The sequence below is a fragment of the Sturnira hondurensis genome, unplaced genomic scaffold (assembly GCF_014824575.4).
Source record: "Sturnira hondurensis isolate 20B ecotype Veracruz unplaced genomic scaffold, ASM1482457v3 Scaffold0019006, whole genome shotgun sequence".
NCBI classification, from domain to species: Eukaryota; Metazoa; Chordata; class Mammalia; order Chiroptera; family Phyllostomidae; genus Sturnira; species Sturnira hondurensis.
This window is the reverse complement of record NW_028091637.1, coordinates 9727464-9736702: the sequence shown is the minus strand read 5'-3', so window position 1 is coordinate 9736702 and position 9239 is coordinate 9727464. Positions and strand designations below refer to the sequence as shown.

At 45.7% G+C, this 9239-nt stretch overlaps 1 protein-coding gene across 2 annotated transcripts in view; it reads right to left on the bottom strand.

The window, feature by feature from the left end:
* Nucleotides 1-3599: 3599 nt before the first annotated feature.
* Nucleotides 3600-9239, bottom strand: part of GPD1L (glycerol-3-phosphate dehydrogenase 1 like) — a 41192-nt gene continuing 35552 nt past the window's right edge. For both annotated transcript variants that reach the window (XM_037070690.1, XM_037070691.1), the window contains one exon: nt 3600-6556. In XM_037070690.1, coding sequence (XP_036926585.1) covers nt 6460-6556 — 97 coding nt within the window. In that variant the 3' untranslated portion in view covers nt 3600-6459. The remainder of the gene's footprint in view (nt 6557-9239) is intronic.

Genomic DNA, 9239 nt, shown 5'->3' with positions numbered 1-9239 from the left:
TTATTTTCTTAACATATTTCCATTCAAATTTGCCAGATAGTCTTGATAACTTTTTATGACTACATGTAAACTAAGTCACTGGTGAACAATTGTTTTTGAAGAAGTTGTATGAAAATCTATGAGCATCCTTTTCTGCTAATTTACTGAGGGTGTGATTGAGTCAAGTTGCTGAAGCAAGTCTTGTTACCTTTGGCTTGAGCGGGGGTGTAGCAATGTGGCAAGACTTGGGTTCTCTTGGCCCCTGCCTCACCACTTTAGCATCCTTTTTGTCACTTTGTCAAGTCAGCTGGCTCCTCTTTGAAGGTCATTTTCCTCAGGGCTAAGTGGGAATAATATCTGTGCTGTTTAGCTCATAGGATTACTGTGAAGGTCAGCAAAAAGCAGGAAATCAACATATTGAAGGAGAAAAACTATGATAGATATTAACAGCTGCTTGTGGCATAGATAATGCTGTGTGCCCCTGAAACTAATTTTTTTTTTCTGAGATACACAGCTAAACTACATTTCCCAGCCACCCCGCAACAGGTCTGGCCAATGATACAGGGAAAGAAAAAACACCACTTCCAGAGGTTACATTCTGTTCAATTCTTCCCTCTTCTCCCGTGTGCTGAGTGGATATCAATTTCCAGGATGACCTGGAAGCTGCAGGTCTGTTGGACACGGTAGAGCCTCTTGGAGCCCGGATGCCTATGCAAGTCTATGGAGAAAACACACCCCCTCCCTCCTACCCCACCAACTCCACCTCCTGAGTCCACACTGGACTATGGTAGCTATAAAAATTGCTCTGTCACGCCACTGAGATTTAAATGTTATTTGTTACAGCAGGTAGCGTAACTTACCCTCAGTCATTGCTAAAAAGGTGTTTGAGCAGTTAAGGACAAGAGATGGAACTTGCAAAAATATCGAGAGATTTGGGAGGATTTACCGATCAGCCACTACAACACTGTGTCTGTCTTGGCAGCCCTTGCTTGGACACAGGAGGCTGTGCTGGAATGTGGATGGTTATCCCTGTAGGTGTCTGTTCTTTTCCTCCCCAGGTCTAAACAGTTAAGTCCAGATTTCGTGTATGTAATTGTCCCTCCTTCTCTAGAATTAATGCCAGCAAGGTCCACGATTTAGAACATGTGCTTTTTCAACACTGGAGTGGCTCTTTAGCTCCCCTTCCAAAACCAAGGAATGAAACATCTCTGCATTTTACACAATGAGAATAAAACAGAGCCAGTGGGAAAGTAGCTTGTCATGAAACTTAGTGCAATTTGTCAAGCTGGTTGTCTGATAAAAGACAAGAGATAAATGTGTCGGCAAAGACGTGGATGAAAGGGAACCCTGTGCACCATTGGTGGGAATGCGAAGTAGTACAGCTACTATGAAAAGCAGCATGGACGTTCCCCCCAAAATGAAAAACACAGCTACCACGTGACCCAGCGATCCCATTTCTGGGCGTACATCCCAGGGAGATGAAATCGTAATCTTGAAGTGGTATCTGTATTCCCCTGTTCACGACAGCGTTACACACCACAGCCAAGATATGGAAACAGCCTGTGTGTCTGTCAAGGAATGAATGGGTAGAATGTGGCCTATCTACACACAACGGAATATTACTCAGCCATGAAAAGGAAGTTCTGCCATAGGTGACAACATGGCTGAAACTGGAGGACACTAAGTGAAGTAAGCTGGACAAAGACAAATACTGAGATCTCACTTATGTGTGGAATTCAAAGCAGGTGAACCCATAGGAGCAGAGGTGGTGGTTGCCAGGAGTTGGGGGCGGGGGAACGGGAAAGACGTTTGTCAGAAGTCTGGTTCTTTCTTCTGGAACTCCTGCCAGAGGCACTGAGTCTTCTTATCCTAGCCTCTACTTCTTAAGTTCTCAAATGTATTTTCTTCACTGCTTTCTGTTACTATGTTCAGATCTATTTTCTACTTTGCTAATTTCATCTCCAGCTCTGTCAAATATATTCTTTAATCTGCCCAATGGCATAATTAAAATTATACTCATTTCTAGACATTCTAACAGGCTTGTTTATCAGTCTGTCTGGTTGTGTTTTTTTTTATAGCGATTTGTCCTTAATACTTTAATCTTCCTTCTTTGTTGTTATTTTTAAAATCACCTTTCAGGGCATCTATCACATTGCTCCATTAATGACCTGAAACCCTAGGCACTTAATTCTTCTGTTTTAAAAATTCTGTTTTCTTTCGCAAACTCAGTTTTTCCAAGAAACCCCTATTATCTTTTACAAACTCATAATGAGTTTTTAATTATTCTTTTTGTTTTCAGTGCACACTTGGTGGGACCTTGTTCGAGGGAAGTCCGTGCAGCCGGCGTCCAACGTGGATTGTGGTAGTGTTTTGTGTTTGCACCTGCGAGCTACGTCCCAGTATTACTGGCCCCAGTTCCAATTTTGTTACTAACTTTTTGCTTGTGGTTTCCTGGATATAAAAATTCAAACCCCAAGCCCATGTGTGGTGCCGTACTCATGATTACATCTTTACAGAGGAGACATTTCTCTCTGCCTGGATGCCAGCTTCCTTGTTTCTGCCTATATGTGGGGCTCCTTACCCCACCTTGTCCATGACAGTGTGGCCCTTGAAGGACCCTAGGTCCAGCATGTAATCTTTACAGCCCGAGCTGTCAGACAGTAGAGGGAATTCCCACTTCCTGGGCTGGCAGCCACAGAGACACTGTGACTTTACTACTCTGGCTGTCATGCCCCTATTTGTTTTGGGCTCCTGGGGATTTCACTCAAACTTTGGAGGGAGAATAGCCCTGCATACAAAAAGACACTGGTTATATTTTCCTGGCTTTTCTAAGTATTTGGGGTGAGGCCGGGGTAGATTTCAAGTTCATGAGTCCACTGGCTGGCTGGAATTAGAAGGCCTCCACCCTACAGTGTTATTCATGGTGGTCCAGACGTGGAAACAACCCGAGTGTCCTTTGGCAGATGATTGGATAAAGAACCTGTGGTACCCATATTCAGTGGAATACAACTCAGCCATGAGAAAAGATGAGACCCTGCCATTTGCGACGACATAGATGGATCCTGAGAGTATCATGCTAAGTGGATTCAGTTAGTCGGGAAAGGACAAGAACTGCATGATTGTGCTCATATGGGGGACATAAAACTGAAAGCAACAAATGAACAAACAAAATAAACAAAGACACAGACAACAGTATGGTGGTTACTGAGGGTGCGGGGAGAGGGGTTGGGAGAGGCTGGGAAAGCTAAGAGGGGGTCAAGTACATGGTGACGGAAGGAGAATGGGCTCTGGCTGGTGGGTACACAATTCCATGTACAGATGACGTCTTACAGAATCGCACACCTGAAATGTATACAATCCTACCAACCAATGTCACCCCAGCAAGCAATGGGGAGAAACACAGACCGACGGAAACAGGCATGTGAAGACTGGAATTAAAGAGGAAGCCTTTCTTTTAAAAATCACCTTTTTATTATTGTTAATGCAGTACAATTCAGGGAAAAAAAAGGACTGACCTAAATAAATAAAGTTAGAAACTGATTTTTAAAGAAGATCAGATCAGTAGCACAGGTTTAGGGGGGGGTTAAATGTTTATTAAACCAGGTTTTTAAATTATATCCACCTATAGCCTGTAAACAAATACAGTACATATGTAAGTAAGAGGCTCTTAGATTCAAATTAATGGGAAAACTGCAGAACCCTTGGTACACTGGTGCCTCACCCCTCCGTGGGCCAGTGCCACGGGGCCTTGTCATAGCCAAACAGTCCAACAAAAACCAGAAGGGGTTCAGCTCAGCTCCACCCACAACGACGGATTTCAAGACAGGTGACGGTTCCACACGGTAACAGGTGGGGCCCGAGCAAGGCACCAGTGCCGTTTTTACATTCACAGGTTGCTGAAATGTACAGATTGAGCTTCTCTTCGGGACGTCTCCCCCCATTACCATCATTAGTGAGATATGAGAGACCACAGGTGGTTACAAAAATAGATAACTCATAGAGTAATAAATATCTATAGGTAGCGGAGCATAAACTTATAAAATTTGCCTTTTTCCATAATGTGCAGAATATAAGTATGTTCAAGAGGTACAGTCAGCAGACTTTGGAGCGGTAGGAGCACTTGTAAAGGAAAACACTCAAGTATAAACCCAAGGCAGGAAGCTGAGCGCAGATGAGAACATACAAGAGAGAATTCCTCACCTCTGGTTACCTTACTTAATAGACACCTCGATTTAAAGCTTACAGTCCTTTATGTATCTTGAAAGTAACACTTTGTTACCTATGTACATACAAACTTTAAAAAGGATTCATCAGGAGACAAGCAAAAATTGATTAACTTAATGGTGGCACTGAAATCAATAAAACTTGGAGCATTGGGTGAGCTTCATATACTCCTGTGGATGGGGCTGTGTAGTGCCCCCGAAACATTTTGGATACAATTTTTAAAATTCCCACAAAAAATCTATTCTACAGTCATTTCAGACACAGGGAAAAGAAGTCCCAGATTGGAAAATAAAAACGGTCAAATCTCAGAAAGTGGCTGAAAATCCGTGAATGTCTCAGTGACACCCACGTTTCCCTAACGTGGCACTTGTTCCTCAAGTGCCACGTAAGGAAACCGGAATGCAGCCCTGACACCAGTCTCACTGACGGAGAGGCAGTCATTCCCGCTCCATTTCCAATCTAAAAGTGCTTACTCCCCATAATGTGCGTTTCAGCGAAGTTGTTCTTGCGGGCATCACCTTAAAGCCTCATCAAAAAGCCGAGAACTAACACGAAGACCACAGGTGCTTACTCACCCCAATTTCATACAGGGAGGGAAGGGTATGCGTGAGTTATCCTGAGGTCACCTCAGATGAGAACAGTGTCCCTGGGACACTTTGGCAAATTTCCTTCCTAAAAAAAAAATCTCCATAATCTAAGGTATTTGGAACTGGCGAGGGTAAATAAGCAGGTCCCACTGATGTACGAACACACATGCTACACCATCAAACTTCAGCCCTCCCCAAACTCACTTGACCTTGCCAAGTGTTCCGGGAACACCCGGAACCACCCGCCCCTGGATCCCAGGACACTTGTCTCCTAGGGCACACGGTTTGAGAAACGCCACTCTGAAGGGCACTTTCTAAAGCAGCACTTGAGAAACCACTGTGAACGCCAGAAGCACCTGGAAGGTGTGTCGAAGCACAGACCCCCCCCCCCTCACAGGTCTGTGGCGGGACCTGGGGACCTGCACTAGATGGAGTGGCGAACACACTTTGAGTCTAGACCAGCAATTTCCAACCGTGTGCCACAATTTTTAAAAACATGCAATACCTGATCATACCCATTTTTGGGGGGTCAAATCATCAAAAAATGTATTTTTTGGTATGCTGCAGAATTGTAGTCATTTGTTTATGTGTGCCACGAGATGAAAAGGGTGGAGAATTGCCAGTCTAGACAGCGCTGCACACCAGCAGCAGGAAGCCATCTCGTGGACTCGGGAAGGGTCGCATGGGGCATTGCACGGGGCCGCTGGCCACACCCAATTAGCAGGAGGCCACACCAGCCGGTGACACGTGAGAAAGTCTCAGGGCACGTTGGTGGAGTGGGGGAGAACTGGACTTTGGACTCCTGGTTCTGCGCCCCCTTACCCGGTGACCAGGCACAGAGGCAGCATCCTCAGAGAGGAACAACAGCGCCCCCTCTCAGGGGACCTGCGAAGCGTAAAGGAAATGCCTGCCCAGAACTGCGGTCTGACACACAGCATCCTCCCCGTGTCATTAGTCAGCATGAGGTGTCAGTCACAGTGGGGGAATCCCAGAGGAGACTTCTGTCTTCTGCCACTGCTGAGCCTCTGTGAAAGGCTAATGAAGAGCAAAGAGGCTAAAAACGCAGAAAACTGCAGCTGTAGGAAGATACCTAATGGATTATCTAATTAAAAATACCTGATTGTTTTAAGGAAAAAAAAAGTCAACTCACAATCAAAGTCGTTAATTATGCTGGCTTTGAGAGAATGTTTAAAAGTTAGTCTGTTGATCTTTGAACATATTCCCTCTTCCATTCTACCACGTTATTAATGCTGGTTAAATTCTAACATCCAGATAATGAGGGGAAAAAAGTCCCTTCACTCAAGGACAAATGAATTAGATCTAAGAAGTTTAGTGGAGGTAGTCCCAATCTCATAAGCTACCACAGTGGGAAAGTTTCAAAGTAACTTTTAAAAAGGACTTTTAATTAATTTCGGTTCATAAAATCACCCACAGAAGGAGGAATGAACACACACTCACGTGTTCACACACGTGCGTCTAGTTGTTGCTCAGTACACCTTAGCCAATGATCCGCTTCTGGAAAATTAATGACGAGCCTGTAAAAATTCATACACATCCATGATGGGGTCACAGGCAAGCAAACACCTGGTTGCCAAGTCCCGGTTTCCATCTGAACCCAAAAGACCGATGGGAAAGGCAGAGCCCCGCCCGGCGTGCCGCACGGTCCTCCCTATACGTGCTCCGGATGGCTCTGCAGACAAGAGAGCATCTCCTGAACGGGCCTGCCTTCATAGCAGATCTGGTACACCGCGGTAAACAGTGGAAACCTGGGTGGGGGAGACGTGAAAAGACAAGTTAAGCCATCTGCTTTAGTTCGTACAACGAACTCAGATCTTCTGACATAGCAGACTGCACGCTAGGGGGCTAACTTGTGATCACCTCCCCCATTCCTCTATTACTTGGTGTGCAGAGCACCTCTGCCTTGGTGGCCATGACATCTTGGTACGACCCACACTGCCCTCTGCCTAACTGGAGGGCAGCGCCTACAAAAACGCTGGGTGTAAACACACAGGGTCACGATGGTCATTCACAGGAGAAGCTGTGACTCGGGCTCTCGGTCAAACCTAGAATGAGCCCAAGTTTCCGTCACTATTTTATTTATTTATTTATTTATTTATTATTTTTCAATCCTGACCCAAGGACATTTTTAATTATTGAGCTTAGAGAAAGAAGATGGGAGAAAAGAGGAAGAGAAAGATTGATATGAGAGGGAAACGTTGATCAGTTGCCTCTCATTCACGACCCAACCAGGGATTAAACCCGCAACCTACGTCTGTGCGCTGATGGGGAATCAAAACCACAACCCAGCCCACAACGCTTTGGTGTCCAGGACGTCGCTCCAACCTGCGAGCCACCTGGCTAGGGCTTCTGTCACTATTTTAGAAGACCGGAGAACAAATTTTAAGCTGCAAGGAGGTACTGCTCTCTCCTCCCCAGACAGGACGAAGACGAGGCAGCCCACACATCTCCATAAATAACTCAGTCTGGAATGCTCCTTCGAGGATCAGCGTGGGGACCCACAATTAGCAGAGCACAGTCTCGTGTCAGAAGCTGGATGTATTTTGCCTTTTCTTTTATGATGTGAACACGTATAAATCAAAGTTTTAGATGGAAGAGGGTGTGAAGGTGTGGGTTAATAATCCACTGTAAGAAAGCACAACATTATCCCAGGTACAGCTGGCTCTGCAAGAATTATGGCAGGAATCACCAAGGAAATAAAGTTAATTTCAATCAGGCTTTTACATGCGTGCACGCAGGGACACACACAGCCCAAAGAGAGCTTGACAGGATAAAGATTCTTAGTGGACATCCCGAAAACTACCTAGTGAGAATCCTGTAATGACAGCTTAGGTCGTGAGTCTTTATGACAGCCTGTCATTGTGGGGTTTTGAAGGTTCAGAACGTGTTGTTATCTTTTGGAGTTGAGTAGACTTAATCAAATCCGACTCCACAGCCTCTAGCCCTGGGAAGGCTCACAATCTCTCTGGCACACAGTGGGTGTGCAATGAAAAACAGCTTATAAATGCAGCCACAGACGGCCACCAGGCCCTAGGCTGTGAGCTCCAGGAGGTCAGGGCCAAAGTCTGTTTTGTCTGTCTTTGCTTCCTGGGGCCTAACAGCACACAGCAAGGGGCTGGTGCTCATGAGTATTTGCTGAATGAATTCTTGTGAATGGGAGCCAGAGACTGGAGATTTTGGCCCCTCCCATTGTATTTCTATGGCTTCGTTTCTGTTCCTAGGATGAGAATGACTTGTGTGTTTACAAAGCAGGGTGGCAGGTAGTAAGTGGCTACCCAAAGCCATTCCCAACCCCTTCTGCTTTCTGAGGTTGGAAATAGACTAATGCTCACTTTCTCAGCCTTTTTTTCACCTAAAACTAGCAAAGTAAGCAGATTCTAGCCATCAAGACACGTACATCGATTGAGAGTCTCTGGGGAAGATATTTCTCTCCTTGACAGGCACTGGAGGAAAAATCTGCTCCCCGGGACTTCTCTTGCAGCTGAGTGCACTTGTGTGAGTATGTGAAGCTTGGAGCTCCTGCAGCCATTTTGAGGCTTTGAGAGGATGACAACGGGATGACTGAGATTCTATGAGTAAATCAGAGGCACTGAGCCGACACCAGTACTATCCACTTCCAGACTCTCTGTTATGTGAGAAAATCACCCTATTGTCCAAGGCATTTTCAACTGAGCGTTGCTCTTGCAGCCCAAAGCACTCCCAACTTTCACAACCAGCATTTCCAAAACACATTCTGTTGATGGGACGCTTAGAGATATGAAGTGTAAGGAGAAAGTGGGACTCCTGACCCTGGAGCCAACACTGAATGCTTCTCATCCAAATGCAATTGTCTATGATACGAAATGCTACAAGGCCAATTAGATCAGTCTGGGGGAACTCTCCAAATAAGGTTAGAGGTGAGAGGAGGACCAAAGGCAGTATTTCACAGAAAAATACTGACACAGACTAACCAGTCAGCAGTCCCACCAATGGATACCGACGACTCACGATGTGCTCGGTGTTGACTAGGTGCAGGAACGTGCAGTGTTGTAAACAGGGCCTCGGCCCTCAGGAGCTGACAACGTTGATATGAGCTAACTCGTATCCCTCCCACAGTGAAGTCCTACCCCCTCGTGCCTAGACTGTGACTGTACTTGGAGACGGGCCCTTAAGGAGATCATTAAGTTAAAAGGGTTCATTAGGGGGGCCCTAAACCAATATGGCTGGGGTCCTCCCACGAGAACCCTGCCAACACCGTGATCTTAGACTTTCAGCCTCCAAAACTGCGAGAGGGATGTTTCCGCCGTGGTGTTGTTATGGCAGCCCGAGCAAACTAACACAAATACCTTATGCTCACACACAAAGATGCACGGACGAGGGGATGTGCTAACGTGAATTCTGTAACAGCAGGAAAACCCAAACAGCTTTACTGTCTGTCAGGGAGGAATTGGG